Source organism: Aethalodelphis obliquidens, unplaced genomic scaffold (assembly GCF_003676395.1).
Source record: "Aethalodelphis obliquidens isolate GAN/ISIS:26980383/991018 unplaced genomic scaffold, ASM367639v1 scaffold14, whole genome shotgun sequence".
NCBI lineage: Eukaryota > Metazoa > Chordata > Mammalia > Artiodactyla > Delphinidae > Aethalodelphis > Aethalodelphis obliquidens.
In genome coordinates this window covers 19,510,665-19,532,680 of record NW_020837958.1, presented here as the reverse complement: position 1 = coordinate 19,532,680, position 22,016 = coordinate 19,510,665, and the positions used below count along the sequence as shown (strand labels likewise).

At 34.6% G+C, this 22,016-nt stretch overlaps 1 protein-coding gene across 6 annotated transcripts in view; it reads left to right on the top strand.

The window, feature by feature from the left end:
• The window catches only part of METTL15 (methyltransferase 15, mitochondrial 12S rRNA N4-cytidine), a 247,913-nt gene that overhangs the window by 75,786 nt on the left and 150,111 nt on the right, over positions 1-22,016 (top strand). For all 6 annotated transcript variants that reach the window (XM_027115136.1, XM_027115134.1, XM_027115135.1 and 3 more), the window contains one exon: positions 12,013-12,149. In XM_027115136.1, coding sequence (XP_026970937.1) covers positions 12,013-12,149 — 137 coding nt within the window. The remainder of the gene's footprint in view (positions 1-12,012; positions 12,150-22,016) is intronic.

Sequence of the window (22,016 nt, the reverse complement as noted above, 5' to 3'; positions counted from 1 at the left end):
AAATTTTTTTAATATTTATTGATTGATTGATTGATTTGGTTGCACCGGGTCTTAGTTGCGGCATGTGGGCTCCTTAGTTGCAGCTCACCATCTCCTTAGTTGTGGCTCACTATCTCCTTAGTTGCGACATGTGGGCTCCTTATTTGTGGCTCGCGGGCTCCTTAGTTGTGGCATGTGAATGCTTAGTTGTGGCATGCATGTGGGACCTAGTTCCCTGGCCAGGGATGGAACCCAGGCCCCCTGTATTGGGAGCATGGAGTCTTAACCACTGCACCACGGGGAAGTCCCCGTGCGATAAAATTTAAAAGGGCAATAATAAAAATCTTTAAAGGTATTACTATCTGAAAAAGAAAAGTAATAATAGTATTTACATTTTTAAACACTTGCTTTTAAAGAGTAAGTATTTAAAAGATCATCTAGTAAGCTGTATTTTTTTTCAATTTGGGCTGAAGTTTTTAAATTAGTTTTAAGACATAGCAAAGTCAGAGTAATTATGAAATTGTCTTATTTTAGATATATCATAGGTGATTTTTATTGCATTTAAAACTCTTTGAAACTTCTCCCTCTAGAAGTGTTAACATTATCGAGAGGATCCTTTTAAAGATGATCTGCCAACTGAAGGTTCTGTTAGTGTTTCTTCAAACTAAGAAGCTGTGAAATGTTTTTTGTATGCTAAATTACTTTTGTATTTAGTATAAATTATTATGGAATTTAGGCCTTTTGTGAATAATTATTTTCTTAATTAAAATACATTTTACTAATATTATTTATGTAGTACTATACCATTTTCAAATTTCCTTCATGCATATTGTCTTATTTGCATATCCTAATAAGGATGTGGTGGACTAAATAAAGTGATGTGAACTAAAATTGTATATTTATCTCCATTTACACATAAGGAAATTGAGGTTCAGAGAAGTTAACTTGCCAACTTTTATGGCAATTAAATAATCGATCCTGGATCAGAAATCAGATATTTTGACCTCCATTCTCTTTCTTTTACACCCTGCTGCTTCATTTAGATCTTGTTTTTCAATTCATGTAATACTTAAAAGTCACAAAAGCAGTTTGTTCTAAAAGTATGTAGATATTTTATTGAACTTGCCTCTTCTAATTATTTTGAATTATTTTAAAGATATTTTCTTGATTATTTTTTCTCTTCCTAACTTGTGAAACTCTTTGTCACTCCTTAAATTTTACTTTCTAACATCTACTCCACACAAGGATTTAATGGTGGTATAGTGTATCCTGAGTCTGAGTCTGAAACTTGTCCAATCTTCAATCACGTGTTTAAACAAGTTAAGGAATATGGAAGTTCCTACACACCTGCCCTTATAGGCGTGCATACACATAGACACATATACGCACAGTGGATTGGACACCAATACTTATATATATAGCTGTGCTTTGACTTGCATAAAATTAATGTTATTTGGAGGCCAAGTAATAGTAAATCTTACCATCATTGGTTTTATTTTAATGGTGATAAGGATTTAATATTAGAACCATGTTGAAACCATCATCAGTAAAATGACTTGTGGCCCCCACCAAAAATTTTTGGGAAGAGCATTTGCTGAACACATCGATGAAAGAGTTCAGTATTGTATTATTTTCGCATTATTTTTCCAAATACTTTAAACAATCTATATACTTAATAATTCTTAGAAGAAAATAACTATCATTCTCAGTAGTTGTGTGGTGTTCCTAGAAAAGTTTGTCCAGAATATGTTATCTGAATTTCTTGATGGTGTTGATTAAAAACTATTTTTCTTATTCAAAAAGATGCAGACAGATTGACATTGTCTGGGCCTGAGACCTTTGTGAAATTAAGCTTATTGAGACCACCTAAGCCATATTATTTTTAGCTGTTTGTGTTAATTCAACCATTGTATCTGAAAACAGATCAAATGGCAGTCCATTGTACAGCACTGGGACTTACGATTGAAATTTATTCCATGTTACAGGTAAGAGTAAAAGCTACTCATCACCAGGAAGGATGAATACTCTAATTATTTAATATAATCGAAGGACGTACTTTACAAAGAAAAGAAAAAATAAGTTTTGTTATGACAAATTAAGATTTCTTTTGTGAATAAGATAGAATTTAAGCTACAAGATGAAATGTCTGCAGAATTTAGGCAGAATGAGTCATCATAGTAACACCAATACTCTTGATAAAATGAGAAAGAAGATAAATTTATTGCAATGCATTGATTGGTTTGTTTGGTATAACTTTTATGTTCTTTTGAGATTTTTTTCCTTTTACCTTAGCTCATGTATTAGTTACAAATAAAACAAAATAAGCGTGTAGCAGACGGATACTCAACAGACCTTGACAAGACAATAATAAATCAAGGGGTTTTGTAGGAAAAATGTTTGTTCAGAATGTTAGCTGACTATGAGGTTGGTGGCCTTCTATGTTCACAGTTATATGTTCTAATTTATTTCAGGTCTCCAGGTGCATCAGTGTGACAAATGTCTACCTGTCACAGATTAGACAGAAAACATAAGTAAAGCCTGAGAGAAGTTGCTGATAGTCTTGAGTGATTTAAGCACACAACGGTAGAATAATAGTTTGCCTTAGCAATTATGAACATTTCAGTGACATTATAAAGCAGACTACTTTCTAGTAATTTTTTGTCAGAATATCCATTATATCATATCCAAATAACTAGCTCATCTCTCTTAACATTTGTCTCACTGGTTACATCAAAGGAGCTCCCCTCTGTTGCCTTTGGTAAATGTATGCCAGGAGCACTGTATTTGGGGCACAGATTTCCAAAGGCTGCATAGTGTAATTTGGATATATAATGAAAATAATTTATCTTACTCTTTTTTTCCATGTATCAATGTTTTTGATTAGGATGAGCTTTTAAAAATACAATTAAAACTTAATGTTCTTTAAGCATTTTCAGGAACCAGACTTCTTGCTCCCTCTATGGATTATTTCTATTATAATTGGGCCTATTACATTTGTATGCTTTTTTTTTTTTATTCTCTTCAAAATCTCTGTTCAGCCATGTCCCTCACTTCACTGTTTCAAGATTACTACAAAGAGTTATTCTATTCCTATATGAAATTTTTAAACCTCTTTGTTCTTTCTATCATGCTGCCTGTATCTTCACATACTTTTAGTTTTCTCTCTTCTGGAGTAAGAAGTTGTTCCTTGGCCTTTCTAACACTAACTGGGAGGTGGCAGGGCATGGAGAGGCAGTGTGGAAGGGAGGGAAAAGAAATGCTTATTTCTGCCTCTATCTCTAATTGTACCACCCATTCATATTTTCCAAAATAAATGGCTCCAACACACTCATCTGTTGTAAAGTGGAGTTGTTTTACCTAACGTACAGGCCGTGGTAAGAATTAAACTAGATCAAGTTTTTAAAGTGTGTGGCATAGTTAGCACTGGCACGTAATTGCATAATAAATGGTGTCTGTTATCCTCTTAGTTACCTAGATAGCATGCTTTGTGATCATTTAAACAATTTTTCTTACTTCTCCACTCACCACATCTAGTTACTATTTTACCTGTATAAAAAAAGCAAATTAGTAGTACAGGTTCAGGAGAGAGAATTGTTTTTGAAATCAGGTTTCATCATTCATTAGCTGTGCCTCAGACAACTTACCTAGCCCTCTCTAAACCTCCCCTTTCTCTTCTGTAAAATAGTATTATAATAATAATAGTAACTTGGCTCAGAGTGTGGTTTTGAGAATCACGTTCAATTAACTAAATGTGTATGTGTGTATATTTATGCCTCTTTATAAAATGAATGAATAATACAGATAAAATGTTTAGCACCACGTTTTGCATAAAATAAGCATGAAATAAACGTGCATACATTTGTTATCACTCTCCATTCCTATTGCCAGTTCAAGCTTTTATGTCCTCTTACCTGGGTGCTCTACACCAGGTCACCACTATATTCTCACACTGTACCATCCATCTAGTACTGTTGGCAGTTAAATTATTATTATTATTTATTTATTATTATTATTTTTTTAACATCTTTATTGGAGTATAATTGCTTTACAATGGTGTGTTAGTTTCTGCTTTATAACAAAGTGAATCAGTTATACATATACATATGTTCCCATATCTCTTCCCTCTTGCGTCTCCCTCCCTTCCACCCTCCCTATCCCACCCCTCTAGGTGGTCACAAACCACCAAGCTGATCTCCCTATGTTATGTGGCTGCTTCCCACTAGCTATCTAGTTTATGTTTGGTAGTGTATATATGTCCATGCCACTCTCTCACTTTGTCACAGCTTACCCTTCCCCTTCCCCACATCCGTGGGAATAAATTATTTTTTGTATGTTAAAAAAGGAAGTCTTCAAAGCTGTCCAGTGTCTAACAAATATGGTGTAAATTACTTACCCTAGCCATTTAGGACTGCTGCAGTTTGATTTTACACTACCTTTCCTGCATGAGCTCCTAGTTTGTCTATCTTACATTGCTACTACAAGGATTAAGAGAGGGTACATACTGCAAAAATTAAAACAGTATCTGGAACATACATGAAAGTTGTTCATTTTTCTGTTTCTCTCTTCTCCCTTTTTATCCTTTCCACCCTCTTCTTTTAATAAATCCTGGATTCCAATCAAACTTGCTCTCCTTATATCTGACATATCCTTTCCTATGTCTATGCCTTTTTTAAGTTCTAATTCTCCTTGTTTTTATTTATCCAGCAGATATTTATTGGTTATATTCTGTGCGTTATTAATTGTTTGGCACCAGGGACACAAATGTTTAGGGCATCTTTCAGAGGTTATTCTAAAAAGAAAGGACAGTATGTTAGAGATACTCAGGCTTCCAGGCTGAAAACTACATGAGAGCAGGACCCATGTCTATTTCGGCCTGCTATTGTATTTCTAACTCTTGGAATAGAGCTGTGGACATATTAGGATTCTCGTAATTGTTTGGGAATAAAATTTGAGAGAGATGGAACAAGGAAAAATGGGAGAGAAGGCATGAGGCAGCTTGGCATGTTTGATTATTGCACATACTTCTGTATAGTTAGAGAATATGTCGTAAAATTCATGTCTGGGAGTAGTGAGAGATCATGTTGGAAAGAAATGAGGCCAGAATATGAAGAAGATTGTCCATTTTGCCTAGAAGTTTGGACTCTATCATGTAGTTTTGGAAAGCCTGTGAGACGGTTTAAGTAGGAATTTCACATGCTACAATTTTATTTTAGAAAGGATATCCTGTTAACGGTGTAGCGAGAAGAATTAGAAGTGAGATTAGAGGTATGGATATGAGTTGTGATGCTACTGCAGTAATAAAGCAAAGAAATATGGGGGCCTGAATTGAAAAAGTGAGTGGAAAGATTTAAGATATATTTGTATGGTAAAATCAACTGGACTTGGTAACGAATTTGATTTAGAAAATATGGAGGGTGAGAAGAAAGGGTGAGCTCTGAGTTCTGCCCAGCCTTCAAGGCCCAGCTGAATTGTAACCTACTTCAATTTCATTCATCTCACTACTGATTAAAATTAATATTTTTTTACTCCTTGTAAAATATTATATACACCTTTCTTATATTGTTGATTTCTTTTTACTAATAATTATTTGTGTGAATGTCTAAATTCTCTCACCAAACTGGAAGGCTCATAACTTATTATCTTTGTATTACCTTTTATGGCCTTATCTATACTGGATGTTCTGTAAATATACAGGTTATTAATTAATGCCATGCATTTAAATTTAATTACCTCCTGAAAAAACTCTAGAAAGTTAAGTATATGCCTAAGACATTTCAGTATTTCAAAATGAAGCTAGTTACAAATAGGTGAAGTTTAACTAAAATTCTTTCAAAAGAACTTTCATTCGAAAAATTCAAAATTAATAATTGCCAGAAAAGAAAATATTCATAGAAGAAATTTTAAAGTGAAATAAGGCCATATTGTTTCCAAATTCAGATGAGAACTTTTGCACATGGGCTTCCTGGTGGCGCAGTGGTTGAGAGTCCGCCTGCTGATGCAGGGGGACGCGGGTTCACGCCCCGGTCCGGGGGGGATCCCACGTGCCGCGAAGCGGCTGGGCCTGTGAGCCGTGGCCACTGGGCCTGCATGTCTGGAGCCTGTGCTCCGCAGTGGGAGAGGCCACAACAGTGAGAGGCCCGCGTACCACAAAAAAAAAAAAAAAAAATCTTGCACAGATTGGAAATGACTAATCAACATTAGAAAAATATAATTGGAAGATATGCCCTCATAGTGTTCATGGCCAAAAATGTTTTCCTGTCCAATTTTAACAGTGTTGTTCCAGTGTGAAAATTTCAATGGTTAGAGGTCTTGTATTGGGAAAAACAAATCATTTAAACATCTAGTCTATGCAGGGTGATCTTGGGCAAATCCCTTGATTTCTGTCAGTCTCCCCACTTCAGACAGCAGCCTTAGCTGTCTTAAAGGATATCACATTTGAGAAGTATAAAAGGGATATAGATATAATCTAGAAAGACAGAGTGGTATATAATGACAGAATTAAATTTGGATTACTTCTATAGGCCTTCTAGCTTTAATCACCCATGAGTCTATGATTTTAGGTGTTTTAATTTTTTGTTTTTAATTTCAAGATCAATTTGAAAACTGTAACCTGTCAAGAAGTCGGTCTTCACCAGTTGCTATTACACATAATGGGCAGACACTTTTTTCAGGCCACATATAAAACATAATTGTCTTTGGAATTTAATTCTACAGATTTATCATCATAAAGTCTTAAAATTAAAATGGTACAACAGTGGTTGTTTTTAACTGTGTTGAAGGCTTAAGGTGCAGAATTCCCACTTGTATATATCTTCATATTAAGAAAATGCTTTTCCAAAGAACGATTGTTTTTATTTCAGGGTGATTATATAATTTCAGTGGGGGAGTATTATGAGATGAAGTGGAAAGAGCACAGGATCTGAGTTTTAATACTAGCTTTGCCCTCAACTAGCTACCAGCTACCTTCTTGGGCCTTGGTCTCCTCATAAGTAAAATGAGGAGGTGGAATAGTCTGTTATGTCCCTCTGAGCTCTGAAATTCTGTGTCTGTACCATGTCCATATCAGATCCACAGCTATAGCTCAACTATTCAAGTGTGACTCATCATGGTGAAAAGTAAAATCTAATCTTTTCTATGATATTTAGAAGACCATGGGATAAAATGTCATTTAGTTGTATTTGATTAAAAGAGCTAACATAAGATAAGAAATGTTCATTTTCTTATTTCAAATGTAAAGGAGACTGATCAGCAAATAAAAACATGGTGCTATAGAGTTATATAATTACAGATCATTATTAATGTTTTGAAAAAGTTCTGTTCATTAATGAATCAACTGCTAATATTAGGAATACACTGACGTTAAATGACTTAGAAGTTGGACATCTTGTGACTATTTTATGTGATCCTATCATAATGAGTCTTACATCTTGAATTCATATGCACAAATGAGTGTTGCAATCTTTATCATAGTTACATTGGGAGACTGAGCTCTTTTTTCATATCACATCATTAAATATACACTAAACACCTACTACTGTGCACTGATGCTACCATATTGAATTGGAGGCAGTGTTGGAGAATTATCGTGATGAATCCTCTGCCTCAAATGCTAGTTTTTATTTTCTTTAAATCACCTTCATTTTGATTTTGATCCCCAGTCTCCCTGTGCTGAGAAGCCATCAATTTCACTTATCCCCCAGACTCCGCACACCATCCAGAGCTATGCAGAGACCCTGCACCTTCTTACTCACCTCATGTCACATTTAATTTCTCCTAAGATGCCTTTTGTTTTAACCTTTGTAGACCCTCTGGGACCAAAGGTTCTGCTTCTTCCGTGCCATAGAGAGGCATGGAAATCTCTGGTAACATTGGGAAGCCTGTGATTGAGGGTCCTTCCCCTTCAGTCCATCATCTAGCCAGCTGCTCTGAGATCTTACCACCTGTCAGTCACTTTATTGGTCCTGCGCCTTTCTGGAATTTGTTCATCTTCTCCGTCTCTCCTCTACTCAATTTCAAAGAAGTCTCTCATCTCTTTTCCTTAAAGAAACCACCTACCCAGGGTAACTAGCATTATCTCTTTCTGAACTGTGTTTTTGTTTGTAACTAAAAGATACAAAAGTGGTTGTTGGGCTTACCTGGTGGCGCAGTGGTTGAGAGTCTGCCTGCCGATGCAGGGGACACGGATTCGTGCCCCGGTCCGGGAAGATCCCACATGCCGCGGAGCGGCTGGGCCCGTGAGCCATGGCCGCTGAGCCTGCGCGTCCGGAGTCTGTGCTCCGCAACGGGAGAGGCCACAACAGTCAGGGGCCCGCGTACCGCAAAAACAAACAAAAAACAAACAAAGAAGCAAAAGTGGTTGTCTTCATATGATAGGAAAGATAGAAAGTTTTTTCTTTCGTCAATACAAAAATCCTCAAAGAACGTACATTCTATAGCTCTAGATACCTAGGCATCTTCTTGAAACAGAAGAGGAACAGAGAGAGGAAGAGGGAGAAAGAGAGAGAGATAAAGATACAGAAAGATGGCTTTTCAAGAGCCTTAATTCCAGTGGGAATGGGTCATCTATGAAACACTAAACTTTTGTTGTATAATTTTTGTAAAGCCATCTCTGCCATGATTCTTTCTTATACCATCCCTATTTTTTCTTATTTATTGTTTCACTCCCTCCCTCCCTCCCTTCTTTATTTTTTTTTTCAGAAAAATCACAGAATTCAGAGTTGGTGAGACCTTGTTTAGAATTCTCTTTCCCTCACTTACTATTAATATGATCTTAAGTCACATTATCTTTCTGAACCTGAGTTTTTTATTTGTAAAAATGGGGATAATGCCACTTTTCCATACTCTGTTACAGAGTATTTGTTAGACCAAGTAGGAAAACATTAATGCTTGGAAAGTCATAAAGCAGTGTGCAGATATAGACTCTGTTGACTTAATGCAGAGTCAGTGGGAGAAAGAACAGGGGTTTTAGAACCAGGTACACCTGTATTCAATTCTTACATTTGCCATTTACTAGCTTAGTGTAATTTTAGTTTCTGTGTATGTAAAATTTACTAACACCTACTTCATTGTTTTAAGGAAGAAATAAGATAACCTTTATAAATATCTGAGGTAAACAAGGGTACATTTTATCCCCATTTCTTAGATAAAGCAGTTGAATCTCAGAGAGTTAAAATGATTTGGCCAGGGTTATAAAGGTGATGAGAGAAATTACCAGAAAAAACTCTTGGTATCATATGGGTTAGGCTTTTTAGATAAATTACATCAGGTAATTTCAAAGAAAGAATTCCATATATGTTTGGAGCATAAGATAAACATTTGCATATATACATAGTTGAGATTCATAAAAGGATTATTTTGAAACATTCAGTTATGTTGTTCTTGTGCATTTGTTAAGCAAAAAAATCATCCAGTCGCCTTATTTTATTATCAAGTTTTACAAATTAAAAAATGTGGTCTTATGTCAAGTTAGTGATCCAGGAGAGTGGAAAAACTAATTGGCTCCCTTTTCAATTGTAGTGCTGGGTGACTCATAAGGCCTAGATGTCACTTACTATATTTGATGGACAGTGTACATTAGAATTTTTTTGTTTTGTTTTGTTTTGTTTTGCGGTACGCGGGCCTTTCACTGTTGTTGCCTCTCCCGTTGCGGAGCATAGGCTTCGGACGCGCAGGCTCAGCGGCCATGGCTTACGGGCCTAGCCGCTCCGCGGCATGTGGGATCTTCCCAGACCGGGGCACGAACCCGTGTACCCTGCATCGGCAGGCGGACTCTCAACCACTGCGCCACCAGGGAAGCCCCATTAGAATTTTAAAAATGGAAGTCGATGGCTCCAATCACCTATTAACCCAGGACATATTGTGGGGTTCAGTTCTAGTTTCATAAATCCCATTTGTCTCCCACTTTTTGCTTTGTTTTACACTTGACTGGTAATAATAGATTATTTTTTTCCTGTGGAAACTTCCTTGATTGTCAGTACATCTCCAAGGGCATAATCATGATATATTAAAAAAATAATCATGTAAATTATAATCATCTCACATTTTCCAGAATATTTTTAATCATAAGGATTTTTTCTTTTTAAATATTGATTGGGACTTTCCTGGCTTGGGATAAGGTAATCATATGCAAATTATTTTATTTGATATATTCTTAGTTTAAATCCAGGGCTATATAAGACTTGATATTGGGGCATAATAAGAAAGTGGTATATACTTTTGCCTGGAAAAGTTCTTTGTTTAAGTCATGCTAAACCTCTAGCAATTTTAAAACTGAGGCAAGCTATGGTAGAAGATTTTTACCCTCATAGATGCATAAAGTAAGTATACAGACTGGGAGAGGAAATTATTCAATCTTGAGATTAAATATGTACTCCTAACAGCCATTCCAATAATAAGACTTTAAGTGTTGTTTTAAAGTTACTGTTTAAAAAGATGAAAAATATATGTAGCCATACCTTTTGTGCTGACAGTGATAGAAGTGCAAGGTTAAGTTATACTAAAAAATTTATGTTAAGAAGCAGTGCTTGTACCATTTTTTTTAACCACATTTACATCTTATATTTTACATCCCTCCTCTTCTCAATTTTGATCAGAAGATTTCCTCCATATTATTCTTTGAATAGTAGGCTAACTTTTCTGAGTACATGATCAGAGGACAGGACTCAGCATGGTAGCTTATAGTCAAAAAAAAAAAAAAAATCAAAGCATAATTGTGCCTTGTCTCTGACCACTCTCCCTGAAATAAGTTGTAACATTCAGGGCAGGGAAATGTTCAAATCCATTACAGGAATTTCCTTTGTGCAATGTACACATGAACTTTTAAAAAGTTATATGTTTAAATATTTTTAACAGTCTGACTTATTGTGTATGTTATTTGTCACAGTATTCAGTATTATTGGAATAATTGTTTTTATTTTCATCATACCAGTGAGGCTTATTCAGAGAGCACATTAAACTAAGAGCGTAACTTTGAGAGGATGTGCTGAGTGTCTTGACTTCCAAACCAACTACAATCAACTACCTTGTTTACATTTACGTTTCTTATGGTCCAGGTCTAGTTTCTTGCCCAACGGCCAGCTGGCTTTTTTTTTTTTTTTAAGTGGGCCAGCATTGTTTTCTTAAGTGTGGCCAAATAAAATAGCTAAGAAATAGATTCAGATCCAATTAACTTCATTGTGTATCTTCAATGATCCAAGCATTTAAACATATGTACTCCCATACCTTGTATCCTGTTATCCTGGCAAATCTTTTACTACCAAAAGTGTTTTGGTTTAGATGAGAAATTATATGTCACCTTACCAATTAGGCAGGTATTGGGGTATATTCTTCTAGACCTTCTTTTTCTTTTTAAACTCTGGAGAAATCTAAAAACCCTGGAATTTTAAATGACTTTTCCAAAGCTATGTAGCTACTTGGTGGCAAGGCTATAATTTATCCCAGGTGTTTTGACTTAAGCCCTGGGCTTTTTCAGGTCTGATTTGTTAATTAAATATTTGTCCTATGACTACTGTTAGGTATAATCTCTTTCTCTCTCTCTCGCTCGCTCGCTCTCTCTCTCGCTCTCTCGCTCTCTCTGTATTCTTGAATATTTTTATGTTTAATATAAAGCATTTAGAGAACTTGAGATAAAGTGAGCCACACCAATTGTAAGCTGTCTCCAAATGATGAGAAATTGTTGGAAATATCATTTTTAGTCAGGTGCTTGAAAGCAGTAAAAAGCTAGTAGCACAACACTGTGGCTAGTTTGAACTTATGGAGGGAAATGCAAATTTGCCTTGAATTGGCCAGCCTGTGACAAAGATTATCATTTTGCTGTTACTCTGACAAATTCTTTTGGACTGATCACTCATAATTGATCCAGACCTCATGTACAACAAATTGAACTCTAGGCAAAAAAAAAAAAAAAAAAAAGTAATTTGTTTTTCTATTTGGTATCAGCTCTGAAAAGCATTATGTGTGTCTAGAAATAAGGTAGCTGGCAAGAATAAACTTTGCTCATGCTAAGTGGTAATTTTCTTTTTCTGTGTTGGCTAGTTTTTTCTAGATATGACATTTGGTTCAGGAGGACACACAAGAGCCATTCTACAGAAGGAGTCAGATATTACTCTGTATGCCTTAGACAGAGACCCAACAGCTTATGCAATAGCTGAACAGCTTTCAGAATTGTACCCGTAAGTAATACACTTGTATAGTTACTTAATTTTGTTGCTATGTTTTATGGAGCTTAGTTTACCATCTTGGAATTTGTTCTCCCTTGTATGATACTATACGTCACTCCACTAAGTATTTCCTCCCTTTTTATCCAGAAAGAATTGATGTAAATGATATTTTTAGAATCACTCAAAATAATGATGTTACTGCATTTATCCTTTGTAAGTAAGTATAAATACAAAAACTTATTTTTGGTTAAAATTTGAAAATGTGTTGAAATCCATCCATGAATAGTATTTTGACAAATAACCCATACTTTAAAAACATTTTTAAAGTACTTTATGAGTTACAGTTTCTCAGAATTTAGTGGAGTAAATACATATGTAAAAATTCTGTAGAATTCTGTAGAATTCATGAAACAATGATGCAATTGCTTTCTTTGAAATCTTTCTGAAATTCATAAGTAAATGTAGAGCACTCTATCCATTTATCAGAATTAGTGAGCATTTACTAGAGAACTTTTAAAAAATATAAAGTTATTGTCTTCATGAGTTGTAAAAGCATCTTCCTTTAGAGAAAAAATTTTGAATTAATGAGTTATGTCCATGTGCTATGTTGTTTAGAACACACCAGCCTGAAAAAGAAAAATATCTTGGAATTAAGATGGCTATCTCCAAATATGTAAAGGGCTATTTTCTGTAATGGGGAATTGTTCTACTATGTGAAGCTCCAGAGACTGAAATCAACAAAACAGATGAGAATTTTAGAGGTAAAGTTTGACTTGACTATCCAACAAAGAAAAGATCTCTTTGGTGAAGTAGCAAAAGTATGACCATAGAAAAGTTTAATCACAGACTAAAGGTAGAAAGTTGGATTACTAATTAGAGTAGTCTTTTTCATCCTCTCTCAGGTCCCAGACTCTGCAAATCCATCAATGTGATTAAGTATCCCAATAAAAGTGTAAATAAATATACCTAGATTTTTGTCTGCAAGATCACAGTGTTTATGGAGTCCCTGGAAACCCATTTGACCCCAGGTTCTTTATTTCTAAGAAAATATGAAGATGTGGTTTAGTTCCAGAGTAGTTTTTTCTTTTTTTTTTAATCTTTCTGTCATTTTAAGCAACATAACTTAGATGCACCTTCTTTAAGAAGGTCTTGTACTAGGGCATTCATATTTGTGAAACTTCTTAGGAGTTCACTTGATTATGACCTGAACATTTATAGAATGAGTATAGGTCTCCATTATATTTCACTATCATAGACAACCTGAATTTTCTTAGATATTATTGTTTCTAAAGGCAGTGATTCCCAAGGTCTCTTATTCTTTCAAACACCCTAGTTTCTTAAATGGAGCTTAAAATTATCAATTTTATCAGGCGTAATTTTTTACCTAACAGGAATCTTGAGGCTCTGTATTCTCTTCAGCTTACATATGTGGAAACTATTAGCTACACATATTAAAGGTATACATGTCTTAATAGAGATGGGATGAATTTCACCCATCACCCAATAATCTCATTTTATTAAATTATACTATCTTGTCTCAAATCTTACTGAGATATATTTAGTTCATCGACAAAATAATTCCTTTGCCTAACCTAATAACTTAATTAAAGAACAATAAGATAAAATAAAGGAGGAAGAGGTAACTAATACAGATAAAAGCTGGAATCAAAGAAACTGAAAAACAAAAAAACAAAAAAAAAGAAAAAAAGGAGAAAGAAATCCCAAGAGATCATTCTTTGCATTCTTTGAAAATAGCAAAATCCTTTTTCACACTGATTGTTAAAGGAAAAAGAGAGCAAAAATATATGCTTAAGTTTGAGAGAGAAGACCAACCAGAGACACAAGGTAAATTATAAGATGATACTACTGTAATTCTGTGGCAACATGTGAAACCTAGATAAATGAATGATGTCCTAGCAAAATATAAATTATTAAAATTGACTCAATAATTATAAAACTTTAATAGGTTATTACCATAAAAGAGATTAGAAAGGTAACTAAAGTACATAGAAGAATGTACAGTGATCAGATTTGCAATTGTTATCTAACTTTTATAAAGAATAGGAAAGGGACTTCCCTGGTGGTGCAATGCTTAAGAATCCGCCTGCTAATGCAGGGGATGTGGGTTCGATCCCTGGTCTGGGAAGATCCCACATGCCGCGGAGCAACTAAACCCATGTGCCACAACTACTGAGCCTGCGCTGTAGAGCCCGCGAGCCACAACTACTGAGTTGGCATGCCACAACTACTGAAGCCCACGTGCCTAGAGCCTGTGCTCTGCCACCACACTGAAAAGCCTGCACACTGCCATGAAGAGTAGCCCCCACCTGCCGCAACTAGAGAAAGCCTGCGCACAAAGCAAAGAAGCAAAGAAGACCCAACGCAGCCAAAAATAAATAAATTAATTAAAAGAAAATAGGAAAGAGCGTTGCCTTTTATGCTAGTCCTGACCATGGTAAATAAAGAAAGCTCTTAAAATTCATTTTATATTGAATCCAGCATTAATACCTAATTCTGCTAGAGATAGTATAAAAGGAAAAAGAGAAAAAGTCCAACCTCACTGAAGTATATAAATGCAGAATTCAAAATGCAATACTAGCATATCTAATTCACCCTTCATTTAGTTAAAAGGATAATAAAAGAATAATACCTATGCCCTAATAGGGTTTAATTCAAGAATACAAGGATGGCTCCATATCAGATAGTCAATCAATGATAGGTTGATAAGCATCACAATGATCAGCTAGCTGTTCTTATTAAAATCTCTAAGTTAAATGGAAATATAAGTCAACTACTTAAACGTAAAATATCCTATTAACCAAGGACAAATAGCAGTTATTTTCTCAAAAGGTGAAATACTATAACAATCTAGTCAAAAATCAGGTTGTAAATATGGATTAACTTCTATATATATTTTAATCAGTATTTTTGGAAGGTCTGGCAGATGTAATTAAAAAACTAAAGAAAGGTTAAAATAGTCTTTTTTTTAATAATGATTTGACTGAATACTTAAAAACCCAAAAGGACTTGTAAAATTAATAAGATGATACAAAATGGTTAGATAAAAATTTAAAAATCTACTCAAGTAGTAAATACCTAGAAAGGGAAGTGGGAAAAAAGTATTCCATTCTTAAAAGCACCTAAAACTTTATAAAATAGTTATAAATTTAGCAAGAAAGACACATTTCCAAATAAAAATAAACCTATATAATTCTATTGAAGGACGTAAAAGACCTGAACAAAAGAGAAAGCATATGTGTTTGGGGGTAAAACAAATTACTATTATAAAAGAAGGCCAGTTCTCCCCAAATTCATATATGTATTTATTGTAATTCCAGGAAGTATATTAATTGATTTCACCTTAACTGATGTGTGTTTTTTTTAACTTAGGTAATATAATGTTGAGTAGATATGGGGGGAAGAGTGACAAGGTCTTTTGGGAAAAAGAAAAAATTGAGAGGAAACTTGCCTTACCAGATGTCAGATCACACTATAAAGTCACTGTAGTGAAATCAATATTATACTGGCATAAGAATAGGCAAGTAGGTTAGTGGAGCAGAGAATCTAGATATAGATTCTACTACATAAAAGAATTTAATAGAAGATAAAGGTGTTTTAATTCATTGAGAAAATAGTGCATTATTAAATAAATGGTGTTGGTACAATGCATATCAAACTTGAAGAAAATAAAATGGACCCCTATTTTAAATCAGATTCAAAAGTAATTTCCAGATAGAGTAAAAATGTATGAAAAAATTGAAAATAAAAGTCCTATTAGAAAATTGAGGAGATTATATATACAATCTAAAGGTAAGAAACTGTCTTAGTTGAGACTTGAAATCATAAATCTATAAAAATAAATAACAGAAATATCTATTTATATAAAAATTTAAAAAATATATGGCAAAAATCGTATGGTAAAATTTCCAAACAGTTAACTTAGAGAAGATATATTAGTAATATGGAGGATAGGAAAAGGAATGATATTATAGAAGAGGAAAAATACATTTTTTCTAAGTTCTCAACTGGGATCCCTGTAACAAAAGGCAGATTAATAAGAGAAAAGCATATAAATTTATTTAAGTTTTACATGACTCATGAGACTTCATGAGGAAATGAAGACCCAAAGATAACAGTAAAACTGGAGCATTTTTATATTAGATTTGATGAAGAGTGGAAAGTTACAGAAAAATATGATAGGACAAAGGGTATGAGCTAATGATAGTAATGTGGGCAAAATTTAGCAAGTCCCATTTATTTAGATTCCTCTCGTCCCTTCATTTTCAGAGATAAGGAAGCTTTTTTGGGTTTAGGCAGGCATCTCTCACATGAAGAGCTTATGACCTACATGTGCCATTTCTCAAATTCCTTCAGTTTAAAAATATTCACTATGCCAAGTTGCCATATTTTGAGGTAGCTTTTCCTGAACCCCATCAATATTTATCATATAGGAAGAGTTCTCTCAAACTTGATAAGACAACAAATTCCAATTTGACAAGTGGGTAAAGGATAGAAGGGTCAATAATAGAAGATCAATGTGTGAAAAGACGCTCCACATAAGTAGCAGTGAGGGGGAAAATGAAATTAAAATAATAATGGTGTAATACTTTTTACTTATCAAACTGGGAAGACGTAACAGTTTTGAAAGTGAGCACATGGGGGAAATGATACTTATTTTTCATGGATATCTTTTAATGTTAAAAAAATTGTATATGCATTGTTTGTATATACAATCATGGAGAACTTGAGAAAGAAGGAATTAATGGTGGGGGGAAGTATGGAGAAAGGGAAACCAATGGTTAAAAGAAACAAACCTAGGGCTTCCCTGGTTGCGCAGTGCTTGAGAGTCCGCCTGCCGATGTGGGGGACGCGGGTTCGTGCCCCAGTCTGGGGGGGTCCCACGTGCCGCGGAGCTGCTGGGCCCGTGAGCCATGGCCATTGGGCCTGCGTGTCTGGAGCCTGTGCTCCACAGTGGGAAAGGCTGCAGCGGTGAGAGGCCCGCGTACCGCAAAAAAAAAAAAAAAAAAGAAACTTAGAGATTATATGACGCATCTCTGCATATGCATGTAAATTAGAAAAAGACAAGTAATGCTATATATTATTATAAATATCTACATGTATAGTTATAGTATAAAAATATACATGACAAAGATAAACACAAATTTGGGCTACGGATTATTTCTGGGGATAATGGATAAATGGATGGATGGTTTGTTGGAAGGATTGACAAATTAGATAAATTGATTATCTTCTTAAAAATACATATGTAGGGCTTCCCTGGTGGCGCAGTGGTTGAGAGTCCGCCTGCCGATGCAGGGGACATGGGTTCGTTCCCCGGTCCGGGAAGATCCCACATGCCGCGGAGCAGCTGGGCCTGTGAGCCATGGCCGCTGAGTCTGCGCGTCCGGAGCCTGTGCTCCAAAACGGGAGAGGCCACAACAGTGAGAGGCCCGCGTACCGCAAAAAAAAGAAAAAGAAAAATACATATGTAATCCTGTAACTGATATCTAGGATTACATATGTATTCTTAAGAAGATCATCAATAACATTGTTCATTATTTGTCTTTGGTTTTTATTTTAAAACTGTTTTTCATTGCACAGTAAAGTTGAACACGTGATTCAGTAATAAAAAAATACATATGTAATTACAACTTGCAATGAAGTGTGCGAAAAGGAAGCATTTTGTCATTTCAACGTTTACATCTTTTGAGAAAATATAGTAATTTCTTTCATTTATTTATTTATTTTGTTGTTGTCAAAGAGTAGCCTGTGCTTCTCCTGAAAAATCCCATGTTCTTCACTCTGTCAAAACTAAGTCAAAAATAGAAACTAACATTTTCACAGAAAACTAAGCAGTTCATGGGAAAGCTGAATTTTAGGCTAACCCATTTTAGCTCTTTCAGAAAAGATGACATGTCAGGTCACCTGTTGTTTGAAAACTGAAACTTTTCCCTATTGCCTGTGAAGACTGTACAAGAGGAAACACATTAAAATTGGAGCAGTGGGGTGTTGGCTGACTTTTACCACAGTGGAAGATGGATACTGGAAGACAATTTTTTTTAACAATTTTTTGTTTTCTGAATTTAGGGATAATATGTGCTCCATACACTGAGTTTAGAGAATATAGATATGTATAAAGAAAATATGAAAATTATAATTGATTCAATCATTTGACTGTAGGTAAAGCAGATTATAAAAATATAATAAGCTGTTACTATCAATAGTTTATAAAAGTAGATATTCTCATTGGGGTAAACTTGTAATATACAGAAAAGTATATAGAAAAAAATGAAACTCACTTACCATTCCACCACCTTAATCAGTAGTAATGATTTTGTGTATTTCATTCCATCTTTTTTTTTTTTAACATCTTTATTGGAGTCTAATTGCTCTACAATGGTGTGTTAGTTTCTGCTTTATAACAATGTGACTCAGCCATTACATATACATATATCCCCATACCTCCTCCCTCTTTTGTCTCCCTCCCACCGTCCCTATCCCACCTCTCTAAGTGGTCACAAAGCACCAAGCTGATCTCCCTGTGCTATGTGGCTGCTTCCCACTAGCTATCTATTTTACATTTGGTAGTGTATATATGTCCATGCTGCTCTCTCACTTTGTCCCAACTTACCCTTCTTCCTCCCTGTGTCCTCAAGTCCATTCTCTACATCTGCATGTTTATTCCTGTCCTGCCCCTAGGTTCTTCAGAACCATTTTTTTTTTTTTATATTCCATATATATGTGTTAGCATACGGTATTTGTTTTTCTCTTTCTGACTTACTTCACTCTGTATGACAGTCTCTAGGTCCATCCACCTCACTACAAATAACTCAATTTCGTTTCTTTTTATGGCTGAGTAATATTCCATTGTATATATGTGCCACATCTTCTTTATCCATTCATCTGTTCATGGACACTTAGGTTGCTTCCATGTCCTGGCTATTGTATATAGCGCTGCAATGACCATTGTGGTACATGACTCTTTTTGAATTATGGTTTTCTCAGGGTATATGCCCAGTAGTGGGATTGCTGGGTCCTATGGTAGTTCTATTTTTAGTTTTTTAAGGAACCTCCATCTGTTCTCTATAGTGGCTGTATCAATTTACATTCCCACCAACAGTGCAAGAGGGTTCCCCATTCCATCTTTTTAATTGCCAATATTTCATTATATTTTATGTACTATTTCTTGTTTGAACTTTTTGGATATTTTTACTTTTTTATACTTCTAAAATGTTGGAATAACTTGGCCAAGTTTAAAAACCATTTTGATCAATTGTATTAAATACATAGCTAATTTAGAAAGAATTGATGTCTTGATATATTTTTCATTGATGATGATATATTTTTCCATTGATTACAGTATTTATGTTTCTGACTAATATTTTTTCTTAATTAAAATGATAAAGTACAGAAAAGTGCTGAGAAGAAAATTTAAATTATTCATAGTCCACCACCACCAAAATTAATAGTTTGGTAAACTTCCTAATCTTTTTGGTTATATATATATGTATATATATATACACATATATATATACATTCATACATATACACATATATAGTTTACAAAATTTGATTCTATTTATACATTATCAGCACATTCTTATTTCATTAAATTACCTTAAAGAATAGTTTTATTGGTTGCAGAATATTTCCTTCATGTAATTATAACTTAATTTATTAGAATTCTAATTCTAATATAGTCTTATCCTTATCCATATTACTGCTGTTTTAAGTCTTTCTGTGCTGTGTTATTTTAGATGTACTTCCTATAAACAAATACCAGATATATTTCCTTTGTGTAAACAAATCTGTTTTTTGTAAAGGGTAATTAAATCAGGATATGCTTACTCTTTCTATGTCATCTTGTTTTATATTTTCTATTTTTGTGTTTTATTGAAATTATCTTTGGCGTTTAAATTTTCTTTTGTCCATTATCCACATATACATATTTGTTTTTGCCTTTTCTCTAGCAATTTTGATGACATTAAAATTTTTTTTTAATTTACTACTGGCTGATGTTAATATTTTTTAAGATTAAAAGTACTTAAATATTTTTTACTGTTAAGTATGCAGAAAGAAATATTTTTTGATTAACCATCCCATGTAAAGTGAGAACTTATTTCCTGAATTTTTATTTCCCTCTCTTTTCCCACTTCTTGGCTTTTAAAATATGATTTTGGCTTTTAGACATTAATATCTACTATTATGATAATTATTAGTTAACATTTGCATTGTTTGGCAGTAGTATCTAAAGTAATCATATTTAAACTGATTTAATTCATTTCAATGTACCCCATAGCCTTTTTATAACACTGTAAGTCCCCTTTCAAGTTCTTTATGTAGGCTCATTTCTCTACCAATTGATTACATCTTAGTTTTTCTATAAATATGCAAAAGGGAAATATCTATGCCTTTGTCTACCCAACACTGTGTTCCTAATGCTTTCTTACATGGGCAACAGTTGATTTAGGATGGCAGTTTGGGAATTGAATAGATATTACTCTTTTTTTTCTGACATGTAGTATTGTGGAGAAGTCTGAGGTCAACCCAGTTTATTTTTTCCTTTCATAGGTAATCTGTTTCTCACTCCTTCCTCCCACTATTAGGCTGGATGCTTACTAGATATATTTCTTTGAATATTTTTGACATTCATAAATTTAACTAAGAAATATTACTAATTAATCTCTTTTTATCAATTTTCCATGTACTCTGTGAGTAATTTTGGCCTGTGGATCAGGTCTTTTCTCTACAAAGGAGTTTTTGTGTTAGTTACCCTCTACTCTTTGTTTTTGGTTTTTTTAACCTGTGAGCACTTATGATTTGTTGGTTGGAGTGTTATCTGTCCCACATGTCTTTTATTTCCTTTCTTAGTGTTTTCTGCTACTTTTACTTTGCCTCAGTATTATAGGAAATCTCTTCAGACTTATTCCATGTGTTACAGATTTGGTTTTCTACAGTGTCGATTATGGGGGTTTTTTTGTTCTTTTTTGTTTTGTTTTGTTTTGTTTTGTGGTACGCGGGCCTCTCACTGTTGTGGCCTCTCCCGTTGTGGAGCACAGCCTCCGGACGCGCAGGCTCGGTGGCCATGGCTCACGGGCCCAGCCGCTCCGCGGCATGTGGGATCTTCCTGGACCGGGGCATGAACCCGTGTCCTCTGCATCAGCAGGCAGACTCTCAACCACTGCACCACCAGGGAAGCCCTAGCATATTCTTTTAGTGAGTCATGAAATCATTTTTTGGGGGTCTTGATCAGCATTTTATGGAATGGAATGGAATGGAATAGAATAGGAAATATCATGTTACATAATGGAAGTTAAATTAAGTATCATTTCCAGTGAAATAATATGTATGTTTACATATATACACATATATATTGTATTTTTGTATATGAGATTGCAGTTAAACCATATTTCTGACTATGTATCTTGATCAAAAATTTTTGAAAACTACCTATCCTATATGGCTATATCCCACATATTTGTTCACACTGTGTACTAAATGTTCATTGAAGGCGGAAACTTTGTCTAATGTATGTTCATATCCCTAGAACCTAGCTCTGCTTAGAATATATATGGAAGTTAACAAGTGTTTATTTATGGTTCAAACAAAACAGAAACCAGTGGTGTGAATGACAGTTATACTTTCTAGGATGCTGTTGCCTAGAAACCCCAATATGCCTAGAGAATTAGAACCCCCTGAAAACTGCATCTCTTAAACTGTACTTTGCCTGTCTTGCAATGAATGAAACAGAATATGAAACATAGATACTGACTACGAAGAAAGGACACATGGTTGGGGAGTGGAATCGAGTTTCAGAGTAAGAGATGTCTGTACTCAAAATATTTACAGTGTACACCACTGAATTGTACACTTTAAAAG